The following is a 19,113-nucleotide window of genomic DNA, read 5'->3' as shown; positions in this document are numbered from 1 at the left end:
GCGAGCTTGACCACGTGATCCCGCCTCTTCCGACAAACACCGTCGCCTCTTCCGGCAATTATGGGGTGCTGAAGACCAGTTCTAACCGGGATCTGCTCATGTATGTGTTAAACAGTCAGAAAAACTAATGGAAATGTGCCCATCGATTGGTTTTCATTATCCACTTCTCTGTGTTGACATATACAAATACATTTGCATGTCGTCATGGTCCACTGCAGTTATCTCCCCTGACCAGACATCCCAGCATTGCCTGAGTGAGTGATTGGGCCACTTCAGCAGTGTGTCAGTTATATATGAAGCGAATATTTGTACAAGTATCACTTGTCCCCAATTTGATTCAAATAAAACTGTTTTCTATATAAAAAAAAATCTAGGGGGCCGACTGCCCTCCCTGCCCCCCGGCTGGCTGCGGCACTGGAAGCCCAAGGACATGGTGCTGGCAAACCATCAGTCATGATCAGGCTGAATCGAGGAATCCGCCTCAGGCCACATTCCAGAATCAGGTGAGTGAGTGAGTTGGGTTTTACGCCGCTTTTAACAGGTATTCCAGTTATATCGCGGCGTGTCAGCTTAATGTGGGAGGAAAGCCCGATATGATACAGGTCTCAGACGTTACCACTTCGGTGAAACCCACGAGCACGGGTATGGTACTGACAAACCTAGAAACATAATCGGGGCGAACCTGGATTCGAACCGACAATCATAGGTTTCTGGCGTGTCCAAGGGCGCAACTCTGCACAGCGAATCTCGGCGCCTTAGACGACTGGCCCACCCGTGCCTCCCAACCAGAAATGAAGAAACATATTAAAACAATGCAGTATATGTGAGTATTTGTTTCAATTTTATTAACATGCAGAAGATATATGATTTAAATTGATCATAAATAAAAAAGTTGAGTATTGCCAGTCTGCATTGTAAGACCTAAGACTGAACGGACGAATGAAAGAACGACCGAATGAACAAATGACGCTTGTGCAATACGTTTGTTAGCCACAAGACCTTGCACGGGTTTTCTTTCTGAGTCATGGCGTTCGGATTTATTCAACTGGCATTACAAAATACTATACAGCCACGGTGACTGCGAACGGGCACGGCACTTGATACAATCGACGTTATTCCGGTGACATCAGATTCTGATCAATGGCTCGTGTATCCTCGGAAGTGAAGTCGCTGTTTGTGATAATAGTGAACAGGAGAAAAGAATTTACATATGAATATGTCTCAACCGTTGTCGCTGTGTTATTAACATATAACACCAGAGATTACTAGCTAGATCTTTATTCCTGGTTGATTATTTATTATGTCACTGAAATACATTGTTGTGTAATTAATACCAGCATTTCAACAAATTACCAGCTTTTCCTGTTGTCGGTTTTTTTGTTAAACGGCTTCCAACAGCGATGTTATCTCAAGTCTCGTGACGAGCGGGTGGATCGCTTTCTCAACAGCGGCTCAGATTAAGGTGCGGGCCGGCGGTTGTAGATATCGCTCGCCCATTAACCCATGTTTACCCGTCAGTTCGGGTACAGGTCCCAAGGCTCTTTCCGTGACGTGTGACTGAGTGTGAGGCGCAGACGACACGTTAGCGGACAGGACATGACAATATGGTGGGCTTCACGCGCAGTGTCCTCGTGTTTGCGTTGTTCTCGTGTTCTGCCATCCACCCGACAGGTAAGAGACACCGTCAAGGAACACAATGTCATATTTCAGCTGCTAGATAATCTTAAACTACTTGAGGCCAGCGATTACACCGGTAGACAGCGCGGGTGGCCCATCGCAATGAAACACGCAGTAACTATTGCAACATTGACTCTCGGTGTTCGGGGTGACAGGACTTAATGGGCGCTATACATTAGTACTGCACTGAGACTTGAAACTTGGTAATTAAACTAGGTCATTCAGTAGCTGATAAACTGTAGATGTACATTTCCTGAGGGTTTAAACGAAGTCTAGTATGTACTGGTGTCACGCATGATTGCTTTGATCTGTTATGAGTATGGCCTGATTTTACACACGTAGACGAGCCGCGCCTTATAGCATGTCTGATTGGTGCACCATAGACTTGCACGAGTCTACATCAAGGCATTAATTATTAGTTTAAATAATAATTTTAGATTATGTAAATAATAAGAACAAGATGTCACTGTAAGAGACTGCAGTCTTTACATATCTAGACTTGCCTATTAGGAGGATAGAAGTACTACGCCTCTGGACTTTCTTTCAGTGCAGCCTTTGAACAAGGCTAGCAAGACCAGTGCCATACATAGTTTATACAGGGTATGCTAAGAATAAAAAAGGAAAAAGGAGATATTCAGTACAACCAGAGTGGTATACAGTAAGACCTGGATGTAATAAAGTAAGACCTGGATGTTATACAGAACGACACTGTTGTTATAGGTTAAATCAGGGTGGTATTCAGTTAGACCTGGTTGATATACAATAAGACATGTATGTTATACAGTAAGACCTGGATGTTATATAGTTAGACCAACAGGATTGGGCGGTCAGGCTCGTTGCCCCCCAGGATTTTGTTTATAGAAAACATTTTTCCATGTGAAAGTTAACTTGAATAAGAAATGAATAATCTTATTTGCCCTCCCTGTCAAAAAAAAAGTTAACTACGGCGTTGGCGATATAACTGGAATACTGTTACAAGCGGCGTTAAACCCAACTCGCTTACTCACTCACTCACTATACAAACACAAACTTGCAATACGCAAATTATACATTTAAAAAAATACCTGCCAGATTTACAGACCGCCGCGATATAGCTGGAATACCGGTAGATTGTGAAGTTAATCAGTTAGACCAGGATGTTAAACAGTTAGACTTGGATGTTATAGAGGTAGACTGGGATGTTAAACAGGTAGACTACAATGTTAAACAGTTAGACTAGGATGTTGTACAGTTACACTAGGATGTTATACAGGTAGATTGGGAAGTTAAACAGTTAGACTGGGATGTTATACAGGTAGATTGGGATGTTAAACAGTTAGACTGGGATGTTGTACAGTTACACTAGGAAGTTAAACAGTTAGACTGGGATGTTATACAGGTAGTTGGGAAGTTAAACAGGTAGACTACGATGTTATACAGGTAGACTGGGATGTTAAACAGTTAGACTGGGATGTTATACAGATAGACTGGGATGTTAAACAGTTAGACCAGGATGTATAACAGTTAGACTACGATGTTAAACAGATAGACTGGGATGTTAAACAGTTATACCAGGATGTTAATCAGGTAGACTACGATGTTAAACATGTAGATTGGGATGTTAAACAGTTAGACCAGGATGTTAAACAGTTAGACCAGGATGTTAAACACTTAGACCAGGATGTTATACAGGTAGACTAGGATGTCAAACAGGTAGACTACGATGTTAAACAGATAGACTGGGATGTTAAACAGTTATACCAGGATGTTAATCAGGTAGACTACGATGTTAAACATGTAGATTGGGATGTTAAACAGTTAGACCAGGATGTTAAACAGTTAGACCAGGATGTTATACAGGTAGATTGGGATGTTAAACAGTTAGACTGGGATGTTATACAGGTAGACTACGATGTTAAACAGGTAGTCTACGATGTTAAACAGTTAAACCAGGATGTTATACAGGTAGACTACGATGTCAAACAGGTAGACTACGATGTTAAACAGTTAGACTGGTATGTTAAACAGTTAGACTAGGATGTTATACAGGTAGATTGGGATGTTAAACAGTTACACTAGGATGTTAAACAGTTAGACTGGGATGTTATACAGGTAGTTGGGAAGTTAAACAGGTAGACTACGATGTTATACAGGTAGACTGGGATGTTAAACAGTTAGACCAGGATGTTAATCAGTTACACTAGGATGTTAAACAGGTAGACTACGATGTTAAACATGTAGATTGGGAAGTTAAACACTTAGACCAGGATGTTAAACAGTTAGACCAGGATGTTATACAGGTAGACTACGATGTTAAACAGTTAGACCAGGATGTTATACAGGTAGACTAAGATGTTAAACAGTTAGACCAGGATGTTATACAGGTAGACTACGATGTTAAACAGTTAGACCAGGGTGTTATACAGGTAGATTGGGATGTTAAACAGTTAGACCAGGATGTTAAACAGTTCGGCCAGGATGTAAAACAGTTAGACTGGGATGTTATGCAGTTAGACTCGATGTTATACGGGTAGACTACGATGTTAAACAGTTAGACCAGGATGTTAAACAGTTAGACTGGGATGTTATACAGTTAGACTAGGATGTCAAACAGGTAGACTACGATGTTATACAGTTAGACCAGGATGTTATACAGGTAGATGGGAATTTTACACAGTCAGACTGGGATGTTATACAGGTAGACTACGATGTTAAACAGTTAGACTGGGATGTTATGCAGTTAGACTAGGATGTCAAACAGGTAGACTACGAAGTTATACAGATGGACTGGGTTGTCTAACAGTTAGACTGGGATGTTATACAGGTAGACTTCGATGTTAAACAGTTAGACCAGGATGTTATACAGGTAGACTACGATGTTAAACAGTTAGACCAGGGTGTTATACAGGTAGATTGGGATGTTAAACAGTTAGACCAGGATGTTAAACAGTTCGGCCAGGATGTAAAACAGTTAGACTGGGATGTTATGCAGTTAGACTCGATGTTATACGGGTAGACTACGATGTTAAACAGTTAGACCAGGATGTTAAACAGTTAGACTGGGATGTTATACAGTTAGACTAGGATGTCAAACAGGTAGACTACGATGTTATACAGTTAGACCAGGATGTTATACAGGTAGATGGGAATTTTACACAGTCAGACTGGGATGTTATACAGGTAGACTACGATGTTAAACAGTTAGACTGGGATGTTATGCAGTTAGACTAGGATGTCAAACAGGTAGACTACGAAGTTATACAGATGGACTGGGTTGTCTAACAGTTAGACTGGGATGTTATACAGGTAGACTTCGATGTTAAACAGTTAGACCAGGGTGTTATACAGGTAGATTGGGATGTTAAACAGTTACACTAGGATGTTAAACAGTTAGACTGGGATGTTATACAGGTAGATTCGGAAGTTAAACAGTTAGACCAGGATGTTAAACAGTTCGGCCAGGATGTAAAACAGTTAGACTGGGATGTTATGCAGTTAGACTCGATGTTATACGGGTAGACTACGATGTTAAACAGTTAGACCAGGATGTTAAACAGTTAGACTGGGATGTTATGCAGTTAGACTAGGATGTCAAACAGGTAGACTACGATGTTATACAGTTAGACCAGGATGTTATACAGGTAGATGGGAATTTTACACAGTTAGACTGGGATGTTATACAGGTAGACTACGATGTTAAACAGTTAGACTGGGATGTTATGCAGTTAGACTAGGATGTCAAACAGGTAGACTACGAAGTTATACAGATAGACTGGGATGTTAAACAGTTAGACCAGGATGTTAAACAGTTAGACTGGGATGTTATACGGGTAGACTGGGATGTTAAACAGTTAGACCAGGATGTTAAACAGTTAGACTGGGATGTTATACGGGTAGACTGGGATGTTAAACAGTTAGACCAGGATGTTATATATGTAGACAGTCTCTACTGTAGACAGGCCCCTGTGATTCAGGTCCTGACTCAACTGTTGGAACCCTTCACATTTAGGACCATACAATAAGACATTAGATCATATCGATTTTGATTCGTCAATCATAGGTCCCAAAGCAGCACAACAAAGCAGCCTCTGAATAAAGCTGATTTGGAAATCTTATTTTGCTAGTCCGATTTGTTCTTAATGTCAAACCAACAACTCTATTTATACAAATTGAAGAGATGTTTATCTGCTAATTAAATTTTCCTATAATTTCGTACGAAGTTTCCATGTGGATGATTTTGTATTCAATACCATGCATGATACGATAACAAAATATATGTTGAACTTATATATCTGGAATCGTCATGCTATGATATTGAAAAGATATACAATTATTAATCCTTGCTTTAATAGCTTGTCTGTCTTTTTCCCCTAGCCATAGAAAGCACATCTACAGCTACAATAAGACACCATGGCTCTTCAATTATATCAACAGATTCTTACGTCGACAGTTTGACAGTAAAACAAACAGAGACATTATCAAACCCTGCGAGGGAAACAGTGAAAGAAACAGAGACTTTATCTCGTCCTACAAGTGCTTCTATAAAACTAACAGAAACTATATCTAACCCTGCAAGTGCTTCTATAAAACTAACAGAAACTATATCTAACCCTGAAAGTGCTTCTATAAAACAAACAGAAACTATATCTTACCCTGCAAGTGCTCCAGTAAAACACACAGAAACTATATCTAGTCCCGCAAGTGCTTCTATAAAACCAACAGAAACTACAACTAACCCTGCAAGTGCTTCTATAAAACAAACAGAAACTATATCTACTCCCGCAAGTACTTCAAGTATACAAACAGAAATTGCATCTAACCCTGCAAGTGCTTCTAAAAAACAAACAGAAGCTTTATCTAACCCTGCGAGTGAATCAATTAAAGAAACAGAGAACTTATCTCGTCCCGCAAGCGCTTCTATAAAACCAACAGCAGCTATGTTTAGTCCCGCAAGCGCTTCAATAACACCTACAGAAACTATATTTAGCACCGCAAGTGCTTCAATAAAACCAACAGCAACTATATCTTCCCCTACAGGTTCATCCATCACAACAGATTTATCACTGAAAACATCTTCCCTAGAGCTCACAGGAACAGCATCCGCCTCCAATGGAGCAATTGTAGATGCAGCTACATCAAGCCTCAATAGCTCATCACCAGACACAACAGTACCAAACCCGATCACTGATACACTTTCACCCGAACTAACATCTTCCACTGCAAGCTCATTACTCGAACCAACGCCAACATCTTCCCCTGATAGCTTATCACTCGAACCAACGCCAACGTCTTCCCCTGATAGCTTATCACTCGAACCCGCGCCAACGTCTTCCCCTGATAGCTTATCACTCGAACCAGCGCCAACGTCTTCCCCTGATAGCTTATCACTCGAACCAGCGTCATCAACGTCTTCCCCTGATAGCTCATCACTCGAACCAGCGTCATCAACGTCTTCCCGTGATAGCTTATCACTCGAACCAGCGCCAACGTCTTCCCCTGATAGCTTATCACTCGAACCAGCGTCATCAACGTCTTCCCCTGATAGCTTATCACTCGAACCAGCGCCAACGTCTTCCCCTGATAGCTTATCACTCGAACCAGCGCCAACGTCTTCTCATGATAGCTTATCACTCGAACCAGCGCCAACGTCTTCCCCTGATAGCTTATCACTCGAACCAGCGCCAACACCATCCTCCTCCATCAGCTCATCGATGGTACCAACAGTGCCACCCCCACAGCCTGGTAGTTCCACAGTCCACCCAGAGGACCAGACGTCGGACAAGGGGTCCGGAGCTAGGGTGGCTGCCGGGGTGTGTGTCAGCATAATCTTGGTCCTGGCTGTTGTGGCGGGCATCTTCTACTACAGACGGTAAGTCCTGGAGTGAGGTCGGCCCCCGGGAGCCAGTGTGACCCCAGAGGTCGACATGAATACAGACAGGGTAGATTGTTCATCAGCCTAACCCGACGGCGGGGTCTTTGTTAAACAGGGTTTTGTCTGTTCCATTTATAGATCGACGCAGCTTAAGTTGAGACATTGCTGACTGAGGCTCTAAATCGGTGATTTGCTCATTCAAACGTGTTATCGTGTGTAATGTATTTTAGTGGCACAAGCATAATGATTAAAATTCTTCAAAGACTTTTGTGTTAGAACAAGTTGTGTCAGCACATCAGGGTATTCTGTAAATTTTTTAGATGATATAACATGTTTTACAGGTGCTACCATGCCAGACGTTGGATTCCTGGGGCGGTGTCCTTCCAGCATATGCCATTCACCAACAAAGGCTACCAGGATGACGAGGTATGAAGGTCACATTGTTTATTCACTGAGCATATGAACCTGACAGGTTTTTAAGGGACAAGTATCAACCTAACATTAACGCAAAGATCCGGGTTAGAATTGGTCTTTAGCAACCAATGCTTGCCGTAAGAGGCGACTTACGGGATCAGGTGGTCAGGCTTGCTGATTTGGTTGTAGCATGTCATCGTATCCCAATTGCGTAGATCGATGCTTATAATGTCAATCACAGGATAAGCCTTATGCTTAAATCGTTAGCTCGTCACACCGAAGACCCAGGTTTGATTTCCCACATGGGTACATTGGGCGAGAGTGATTTCTCGTGTTCCCTCTCGTGATATTACTGGAACGTGGCTAAAAGCGGCCTAAGACTATACTCACTCACTCACTCACTCACGTGTTTGTGTCCATCGTCTGGCCATGAACTTTCCATATGAATCTCGAATGGTATAATTTGTCCTTTAAATATTACAAGTGGCTCTCATAGCCATATACACGAATACTTGACATCAAATGTCCTTCACAACACACCAGCTATGTGTTTAAGGGACAAGTATATACCTAACATTAACGCGAAGATCGGGGTTAGAACTGGTCTTAAGCAACCCATGTTTGCCGTAAAAGGCGACTAACGGGATCGGGTGGTCAGGCTTGCTGACTTGGTCGATGCATGTCATCGTATCCCAATTGCGGAGATCGATGCTCATAATGTCAATCACTGGAGTGTCTGGTGCAGACTCACATAGCTGGAATGTTGCTGAGTGCGGCGTTAAACAACAAACAGACAAACATAAACGCGCAATCAGCATATCTTAATATATTCTGAATCTGTTTCTTGGTCAACTTAAGTGATTTACGAAGATAAAGACGCCCAACCCACACAGTCATATCCATACATAGAATATAAAGGATACAGTTATCTTGGTTTGTGTTTTAGCAAAAGATTACTGTGGTTTAAGTATTATTGCAATTCAAGCAAGAAAGATGTTCATGGCCCTTTTAAGTTACTGTAGTATACATTCCTTGAAACCATACTCGCCTCACTTTTACTTCAAAATATTTGATGCAAAGATGACACCAATGCTTTTGTACGGGGCCGAAATTTGGGGATACAGTGACATAGAACCACTAGCAAAAGTTCAATTGTATGTCTGTAAGCGTCTTTTCAATGTAAAGTTATCAACTTCAAATAATGGGGTGTTAGGCGAGTGTGGTAGATACTCTATCCAGGTGCTTGCTGTTTTGAAATGTGTCAAATATTGGCTGTCTCTTTTAAATATGCAGGAATCCTGCTTACCCCAAAAACATGTTACAATATGTTGCGCTTAGACGATGAACAAGGCCACGTAAATTGGATAACGAAACTTAAAACTGTTCTTTCAGATTAGGATTTGGTGATAACTGGTTCTTTCAAACATGTGGTAATAAAACCGTATTTTGTGATATGTTACGTCAATGGTTAAAAGACAACTTTTTTCAGGTTTGGCATAGTGATTTATCTGAAAGCCCCAAAATGTCTATCATGCACAGTTTAAAACATCCATTCATGTGAGAACTATTTGAGTAGTATTACTGTAAATAAATTCAGAACCACATTGACTCGTTTTCGGCTTAGTTCTCACAATTTAGAAATTGAACGTGGACGACATTATAATATTCCCCTTGAATTTAGAAAATGCACAGTTTGTAACTTAAACCATATCGAAAATTAATATCACTTTTTGTTAATTTTTCCAGCATATGCCATCTTAGGCAAAGTTACATAAAACCTAAATTTTACATCTTTCCAAATATTCAGAAGTTTAATACACTACTGTCATCGCAAGACCCTATTATCAATATGAACACAGCGAAGTACTTGTTTTATGCCAATGCTGTAAAAACACAAATACTCCAACATGTATACAGTGCAACTCTGTTAAAACTGTTTTTGTTAAAAAGCAAAGAAATGTATTATATATTTTACTGTTTGCACCTTAATTGTCTGTACAAAAAGGTCCGTGGCCTACAGGTACTGAAAAAAGGGAAGTGAAACATGAAGGAAGTCATCTCGCTGTTCCTTGGTATTGTTCATGTATATCATGAGTTTACTTTGTTTTTAGGGAACCCTGATTCTACCCAACATGAAGTAAAAAGACTGGGGTTATTTTTGCGTTGATGAAAGCACGATTAAGGACACATTGCGTTACCTGCTCGAATGTTCGTCCGTGAATGTGTACACTGAATCTCTAACTGTGATATATAATTATGTACATCGAGTTGCCATGGACGACGTCACTGTAGCGACGAAACATTCACCAGAGCTGCGTGGTATTCCCAGCATCCCCTGCGCACAGGAGAACATCCGGGTCACCCAAAGTGCACAGAACATCCGGGTAATTGTTGCAGATTCATCGGGGGAGTTTTCGTCCATTCACGCAGATTACGTCAACACAAACGTAGTCTCCGTGTTGAACGAGAAGATATGGCATATATTGATCACCTGTGCCATGCCCCAATATTGTATCTGGACATTTAATCTTTTCTTGTGTTAATTCATTTTGATATTGTAACATATAAGCACGGATATTTTACGTGATGGGTATATCAACTTACTCTCCCTTAAATTGCGTCTCAAATTAAAGTTCAACGCCCTCAACTGATATGCCCTCAATATATTTCTGCTATATTGCTACTATTTCTGGAGGTTGTTAAATGACCTCCATAGATTGCTTCTGTTGCGGGAGGTTGTTAAATGACCTCCACATACTGCTACTGTTTTTTGAGGATTTAAAATGACCTCCTCATATTGCTGCTGTTTCTGGAGGATGTTAAATAACCTCCATATATTGCTGCTGGTACGGGAGGTTGTTAAATGACCTCCATATATTGCTTCTGTTGCGGGAGGTTGTTAAATGACCTCCACATACTGCTACTGTTTTTTGAGGATTTAAAATGACCTCCTTATATTGCTGCTGTTTCTGGAGGATGTTAAATAACCTCCATATATTGCTGCTGGTACGGAAGGTTGTTAAATGACCTCCATATATTGCTGCTGGTACGGGAGGTTGTTAAATGTTCTCCATATATTGCTACTGTAACGGGAGGTTGTTAAATTACCTCAGAAGTCAAGACTCTTCACTGGACGTTTTTAAATGACACTAATGAAGGCCAATGTTACGACCACGACAACGACATCTGCAGCAGCAGTAGACATATTGAGGATGTTTTATTTTCCATTGAAATGTACAGCCTTTACGAGAAGTGGATAGATGGATAAAATGGATAAAAGTTGACCTGTGTTATTGTTTACATGCATTCGAAGACAAAAATGTCGAAGTCTGTAAAAGTTGTTTACAGGTTTCGGCTCACTTTGTCATATGAAATGTGTAACTTGTCATGTGCTTGGTGTGCGGCTAGTAGTCTTATGCTTAAAGCGTTAGCTCGTCATACCGAAGAGTGAGTGAGTTAACATTATTTGAGTTATATCACGGCGTGTCAGATTAATGTGGGAGGAAAGCCCGAAGTGATGAAGGACGTTTACCACTTTGGTGAAGCCCACGGGCACGGGAATGGTGCTGGCAAACCTAGAAACATAATTGGGGCGAACCGGGATTCGAACCCACAATTATAGGTTTCTGGTGTGCCCAAGGAACGCAACTCTGCACGGCGAATCGCGGCACCTTAGACGACTCGGCCACCCGTCCCCCCTTTCACATCGAAGACCCAACTTCGATTCCCAAAATGTGTACAATGGGCGAGAGTGAGTTCTGGTGTTATGTCCAAGCATATCCAACACCCAACATAAACACTGACTATTTAACCTTTGTCGTTCAAGAATATCTGTTTTCAGAATCTAAGAGACATGACATGTCATAGGCTTTTGGGAGTAGACGGTAATTTGGCATGTGAATAAGTGATAACCAATATTTTATAAATCTAATAAATAATTCACAGAACAATGGGTATCTTCCATATTCGGTAATAGTCATAATATTTGGCGTACGTTGTCATATGCCAAAAAATGTTTTACATGCTGAAAATTGTTTTGTCCCTAGGACATTAAATCTTTGGCTACCCCACAGTTCAGATCCATACAGAAGACTAGGTTTTATCTTCATGTCGAATATCTTGAAATGCATGTCGTAGGTTAAGAGTCCAATGCTATTTATTGTTCTTAAAAGTTCATAGAGTTCTCGTTTGCCCGTTACACTAGTGCTTTCAAATGACTTTTCTAAATTGAGAAACTACTTTAATGTTACCAATGCTACCAAATTTCCACGATTCCCATTTCTTAACAGGATCGTTTTTTCTAGAAACAACAATCTTTGTTTCATCAAGATTGATAGATAGTTTCCACAAGGCACAGTGTGATTTCAAGGTATTCAAAGGCTTCTGAAGTACATACATGAAGTACATTATCTGAGAAACGAATAATATCACCTGCAAAAAGCAATATCAGCAACCCCCTGTAAGAGGTGAGGTGAAATGGGGTTTAACGTCGCGTCCAAGATTATTGCACTTACATATAGCGACGTGCATGTACGTGTGTGTGTTTGTGTGGCTGCTTGTACTAGTCCGGACTGATGCCGATTTATAGTGCTAGCTCACTGAGATACCATGCCGCAGTTTAACATCAATATCCCACTCAGACACAGTATACTGACTCCGAGCCGACCAGTCCTTGTTTTAGCCCCTTAAAGCCGAGCGCCAAACAGGGAAACAACAAGTACCATCTGTATGCATTTGACTGTAGTCCTTACCAGAAGGGACATTGAATGGACATCTGACTGTAGTCCTTACTACTAGGAACAATGGAATGAACATCTCACTGTAGTCCTTACTAGTGGGAACCATAGAATTGGCATCTGACTGTAGTCCTTACTACTAAGAACAATGAAATGGACATCTCACTGTAGTCCTTGTAGTGGTTTGTAACAATAACCGAAGAAAGGTACTTCGTGTTAAAAAGCCCTTTTATTCAGACCATGTGGTCAGCATGGTGGCCATCTTGTTACTACTCAAGGGGGAGCACTCTCGTTGGCTTAGCTGATAGATACTGCTTGGGTATGACTACTTAATATAGATTAATGGACTTCTGTTGACATTAACACTTATCATTACATCTCCCTTTCTAAGTTGAAATTAACATTATATAAACTCTTAATTAAACTGGTAACAATGTAAACACTTTAAAGCCTGGCTAAGCACATCAACAATAGATAAGTTTAATTTCTTTTCTTTTCTTTTTCAATGAGTGCTTAAAATGACACATCATGTCAAATTGATCATGTTCAGTTCCTTCCTGATGAGTGTCTCTTCTTGTCATTCAGTTTGCACTTTTATGATGGCTTGCCATTCTCTTAACTTTAGAACTTAAACTAAACTCAATTAAAGTCTCTGACAAAAACCTTGTCTACTGAAAATCAACTTCCGAAACATGAAACTTTAACAGTTCAGAATTCACACATCACTCGGTTTCGATCAGACGAGATGGCTTGTTGATGACTCGGCCAGATCGTGTTGTAGTACCACTGTACTGTGCTTCGGGAGTTGTCAAGCAAGTTGTAGTTGTTGTTGTTGCATGCTGGTTAGTTGTAATGCAAGGTGTGTTGTCATGAGGAGTAAGGAGTCTTCCACCTCCCTCTGTTTGCACAAGGTAGGATCTTGGTGCTACCTTTTGCACTATTTTACCTTTTGTTTTCCAGTCATTATTTGTGTCTCGATACACTCTCACACTGCTACCTGGTTCTAACAGGGGTAGAGGTAGAGGAGATGCTTTCTGGTCGAAGTAGTACTTTTGTTCCTCTTTCGAAACCAGCTTGTGTATGATGACTTGATCTGGATCAGGTGTACTTGACTGAAGGAGATCTTTCTTCAGTGGGAGATTGGACCTGATTGTCCGATTCATTAACAGCTGTGACGGAGAGAAGCTACCAGCTAGAGGTGTGGTACGATAGGCGAGCAGTCCTAGATGAGGATCTTCCCCACTGTCAATGCACTTTTTCATGATGTTTTTGACAGTCTGGACCGTGCGTTCTGCAAGACCGTTTGTTTGGGGGTATTTAGGACTAGATGTAGTGTGTTTAAAGTCCCATTCAACAGCAAAATCTGCAAATTCTGCACTCGCATAACATGGTCCGTTATCACTGAACATTTTAACTGGTGAACCATGTCTGGCAAATATGGATCGTAGTGCTTTGATGACGGCTTGGCTGGACTGATTTGGCAAAGCAATGACTTCTGGGAAGTTAGAGTATGCGTCCTCAACTAAAATATAGTCTTTTGAGTAGAGTTCAAAAAGATCAGTGGAGACATACTGCCATGGCTGAGTAGCTACTGGGTGAGGTGATAGTGGTTCAGGTTGATGACGATAGTTCAAGCACGTCTCACATCCACTTACCATGACATCTACGTCATGATTCATTCGAAGCCAGAATAGAACTTCTCTAGCTCTCTGCTTGCATTTTTCTTGACCCAAATGTCCTGCATGTAATTTCTGCAACATCAGTTTCCGCATACCTTTGGGAACGACGATGCGGTTGCCTTTGAAGACTACTCCGTCAATACATGAAAGTTCATCTCGATAATTCCAGAAATCATCCAGGTTTCTTGGGCACTGTGAATGTTCATTAGGCCAACCTGTCAAGATGATTGCTTTTAGAGCTGTCATTTCTGGATCTATGTTGCTTTCTGCTCTGATCTGTGCGAATCTGTCGGTTGACACCTGCACTGTTGACAAGATACTGTCAACATACATTTGTACATCTGCTTCAGTTGTACTGGTGGGTGATTGATCACTAGGAAAGTTCCTTGACAGGGTATCTGCTGCATACATCTCTCGACCAGGAGTGTACATTACCTCCATGTCATATTTCTGCATGCGAAGACGGAAACGTTGAATACGTGGAGGACAGTCATTCAGAGCTTTCTTGAAGATGGGAATCAGTGGTTTATGGTCAGTTTCTGCGAGAAACTTTCTCCCATACACATATTGATGGAACCGTTCAGCTCCAAAACACATTGCTAGTGCTTCCTTCTCGATCTGTGCGTAGTGAGTCTCTGCAGTGGTCATCGCCCTTGACGCATATGCTACTGGCATCCATGCATCTTCATGTTGTTGCAGCAGTATGGCACCAAGTCCATGTTTTGATGCATCTGTAGACACTTTGATGGGTTTCTTGGTATCATAGAATTGAAGAACCGGTCTTTGTGAGATGAGGTTTCGAAGTTCTTCCCATGATTTGTCCTGTTCATGAGACCAAGACCAATGACTGTCTTTTTCCAACAGCTGCCTAAGTGGTGCTGATTTTGTTGAGAGGTCTTGAATGTACCTTCCTAGGTAATTAACCATCCCAAGGAACCGTTGCAGTTCCTTCTTTTCTGTGGGTTTCTGAAGATCCATGATGGCTTTCACCTTGTTAGGGTTTGGTTTGAGTCCATCAACAGAAATTCTATCTCCCAGGAAGGTAAGCTCTGTGACACCCACTTCACATTTCTCTCTATTCAATTTCAGACCACTGTCTCTACACTTCTGAAGTACTGCTTTCAGTCGCTCGTTGTGCTCTCTGGTGTCTTTACCAAAGATGATCATGTCATCCATACTGGTGTCTACACCTCTAATGTGTTCGAAGAGTTGATGTATGGTTCGATGATACACTTCTGGCACACTTGAAATACCAAATGGGAGTCTGAGATAACGGTATCTCCCAAATGGTGTGTTGAATGCTGTCAGCATTGAGCTGGCATGATCTAGCTTCATTTGCCAAAAGCCTGAGGAGGCGTCCAGGTTGCTAAACACTTTAGCACCAGCAAACTGCGACATCACTTCTTCACGAGTTGGGAGTTTATAGTGTTCTCTCTGAACTGCTAGATTCAAATTGCGAGGATCTAGGCATATTCTCAATTTCCCTTGTTTCTTGTGCACAATCACCATCGAACTAACCCATTCAGTAGGTTCTGTAACCTCTGTGATCACGCCAAGTGATTTCATTCTGTTCAACTCTTCTTTAAGTTGATCATGGAAGGCAAATGGCACTTTTCTACAAGCTTCTATGACTGGTGTGACTTCTTTGTCCACTTTTATGGTATGTTCACCAGGCAAGCATCGAAGCCCTGTGAATACATCTTGATATTCACTTAGAATATCTTCTGGCTTTGTAGAATTCTGGCTGTTCAAATTTTTCTCATCAACATTGATTTCGTAAACTCTACGAACCAAGTTCAGTCTCTCACAATCCTCCACACCAAGGATACATCTATTGTTGTCTGGCGTTACCATGAATACAGTCTTGTATGGTTTACCTTTGTAGGTAACTGTGAGTTCTGCCTGTCCTTCAACAGGTATGTCAATTCCACCATAAGCTTTTAGGCTCATCTTAGGAGGTTCTAATGGTGGCTGGTATTTTAGTTTATTCCACTGTGACAAGCTGATGAGGTTCATGTCTGAGCCGCTGTCAAGTTTGAGGGGTACCTGTGTTCCATTTATGTCAAGTGACATCATCCAAGCCTTTGAGTTAGAGACCCTCTGACTGTCTGTATCCACAACATCAACGAAGAATTCTGCATCTTCTGGTGGATAATCACAAGCTTCTGCATCAATATCATAGACACGTCGGGATCGACCTGAATGAGATCTACATTGTGTAGCAAAATGTCCGAGAAGACCACATTTCAAACACTTTTGACCAGATGCTGGACATTTCTGTTTTGGGGTATGATTTCTTCCACACCGTCCACAAAGCTCTTGTTTTACTGTTTCTTGTTTACTTGTTTGCATGTAGTTCATTTTCTGTTTTGGTTTTGACTTTGGTTTGGATTTTATGTAATGAACTGAACAATCTTCACTTACTTCTTTAGCTTGACAACTTGCCATTTCTGCAGCACGACATGTGTCTATTGCTTTTGAAAGAGTTAATCTATCATCACGCAGTAATTTCTCTCGATAAGCACTGTTGTATACGCCACACACTATTCTGTCTCTAACCAAACTGTCTTTGAGTTGTCCAAATTCACAAGATTTAGCTTTTTGTTGCAATTCACTAACATACTGATCTATTGTCTGGTCTGCCTTTTGTGAACATGTAAAAAATTTGTATCTCTCAAATGTCACATTTTTTCTGGGAACACAGTACTGCTCAAATTTTTCTAAGATTTTTTCAACTTTCTGTTTATCTTCCTCAGCCCATTCAAAAGAATTAAATACTTCTCTGGCATTTTCTCCAATGCAATGCAGCAATAAAGATGTCTTGTATACATCAGGTTTGTTTTTACCATCAACAGTAATGGTGTAGTAGCATTCCCATGCTTGCTTGAAACGGCGCCAGTTTTCACTCACATTTCCAGCAAGTTCCAAAGGTTTGGGAGGCTCCAAATTATTCATTATTGTTGTCAGTAACTTCTTTGATGGGTAGACTTACTTCTGACACCATGTAGTGGTTTGTAACAATAACTGAAGAAAGGTACTTCGTGTTAAAAAGCCCTTTTATTCAGACCATGTGGTCAGCATGGTGGCCATCTTGTTACTACTCAAGGGGGAGCACTCTCGTTGGCTTAGCTGATAGATACTGCTTGGGTATGACTACTTAATATAGATTAATGGACTTCTGTTGACATTAACACTTATCATTACAGTCCTTACTAGTGGGAACAATAGAATTGGCATCTGACTGTAGTCCTTACCACTAGGAACAATGGAATGAACATCTCACTGTAGTCCTTACTACTAAGAACAATGAAATGGACATCTCACAGTAGTCCTTACTAGTGGGAACAATGAAATGGACATCTGATTGTAGTCCCTACTACTAGAAACAATGGAATGGACGGCTGACTGTAGTCCTTACTACTAGGGACAATGAAATATACTTCTGACTGAATTCATCTCCTTACTACTAGGAACTATGGAATGAACATGTGACTGTATCTATTTATTACCAGGAACAATGGTATGGACAGTTGGCTGTTTGTCACTACTTAGAACAATGAAATTGACATTTGGCTGTATGTCACTGCTAGGAACAATAGAATGGACAGGTGGCTGTATATCACTACTAGAAACAATGGAATGAACATCTGAATTTAACTCACTACTAGGAGCAATGGCATGAACAAGTGACTGTATCCCCTTACTACTTGGAACAATGGAATGGACAGTTGGCTGTATCTCCTTACTACTGGGAACAATGGAATAGACAGTTGGCTGCATGTCACTACTAGGAACAGTGGAGTGGACAGTTGGCTGTATGTCACAATGGTAAGGGCAGTTGGCTGTATATCCTTACTACTAGGAACAGTGGCATGAACAGCTGGCTGTATGTCACTACTAGGAACAGTGGCATGAACAGCTGGCTGTATGTCACTACTAGGAACAGTGGAATGGACAGTTGCCTGTATGTCACTACTAGGAACAGTGGAATGGACAGTTGCCTGTATGTCACTACTAGGAACAGTGGAATAGACAGTTGCCTGTATGTCACTACTAGGAACAATGGTATGGACAGTTGCCTGTATTTCACTACTAGGAGCAGTGGAATGGACAGTTGCCTGTATGTCACTACTAGGAACAGTGGAATGGACAGTTGCCTGTATGTCACAACTAGGAGCAGTGGAATGGACAGTTGCCTGTATGTCACTACTAGGAGCAGTGGAATGGACAGTTGCCTGTATGTCACAACTAGGAACAGTGGAATGGGCAGTTGGCTGAATGTCACTACTAGGAACAATGGTATGGACAGTTGCCTGTATTTCACTACTAGGAACAGCTGAATGGACAGTTGCCTGTATGTCACTACTAGGAACAGTGGAATAGACAGTTGCCTGTATGTCACTACTAGGAACAGTGGAATTGGCAGTTGCCTGTATGTTACTACTAGGAACAGTGGAATAGACAGTTGGCTGAATGTCACTACTAGGAACAATGGTATGGACAGTTGCCTGTATTTCACTACTAGGAACAGCTGAATGGACAGTTGCCTGTATGTCACTACTAGGAACAGTGGAATAGACAGTTGCCTGTATGTCACTACTAGGAACAGTGGAATTGGCAGTTGCCTGTATGTCACTACTAGGAACAGTGGAATAGACAGTTGCCTGTATGTTACTACTAGGAACAGTGGAATGGACAGTTGCCTGTATGTCACTACTAGGAACAGTGGAATAGACAGTTGCCTGTATGTCACTAC

The 19,113-nt window shown here is 41.2% G+C and overlaps 1 protein-coding gene across 2 annotated transcripts; it reads left to right on the top strand.

The window, feature by feature from the left end:
* The first annotated feature begins 1,361 nt into the window (after positions 1–1,361).
* Positions 1,362–11,140, top strand: LOC139469432 (uncharacterized). Of its 2 annotated transcripts, none has more exons than XM_071251596.1 (4): positions 1,362–1,671; positions 6,031–7,525; positions 7,870–7,954; positions 10,054–11,140. In XM_071251596.1, the coding sequence occupies exons 1-4, from the start codon at positions 1,605–1,607 to the stop codon at positions 10,081–10,083; spliced, it is 1,677 nt and encodes a 558-aa protein (XP_071107697.1). In that variant the 5' UTR covers positions 1,362–1,604; the 3' UTR covers positions 10,084–11,140. The 2 variants fall into 2 exon arrangements, with proteins under 2 accessions (XP_071107697.1, XP_071107698.1); XM_071251597.1 differs by having other exon boundaries at positions 1,450–1,671; positions 6,694–7,525.
* Positions 11,141–19,113: the final 7,973 nt, after the last annotated feature.

This window comes from Haliotis cracherodii, unplaced genomic scaffold, assembly GCF_022045235.1.
Source record: "Haliotis cracherodii isolate W230 unplaced genomic scaffold, xgHalCrac1.p SCAF_2, whole genome shotgun sequence".
Lineage (NCBI taxonomy): Eukaryota > Metazoa > Mollusca > Gastropoda > Lepetellida > Haliotidae > Haliotis > Haliotis cracherodii.
The sequence above is the reverse complement of the archived record's forward strand: the minus strand, read 5'-3'. Positions and strand labels throughout refer to the sequence as shown.

What these genes read in the sequence shown, in the direction of transcription:
- LOC139469432 (XM_071251596.1), top strand. Translation starts at nt 1,605, where the DNA reads ATGGTGGGCTTCACGCGCAGTGTCCTCGTGTTTGCGTTGTTCTCGTGT. An exon ending in TTCTGCCATCCACCCGACAG is followed by an intron (nt 1,672 to 6,030) that starts GTAAGAGACACC and finishes TTTTTCCCCTAG; the next exon opens with CCATAGAAAGCACATCTACA. An exon ending in GGCATCTTCTACTACAGACG is followed by an intron (nt 7,526 to 7,869) that starts GTAAGTCCTGGA and finishes CATGTTTTACAG; the next exon opens with GTGCTACCATGCCAGACGTT.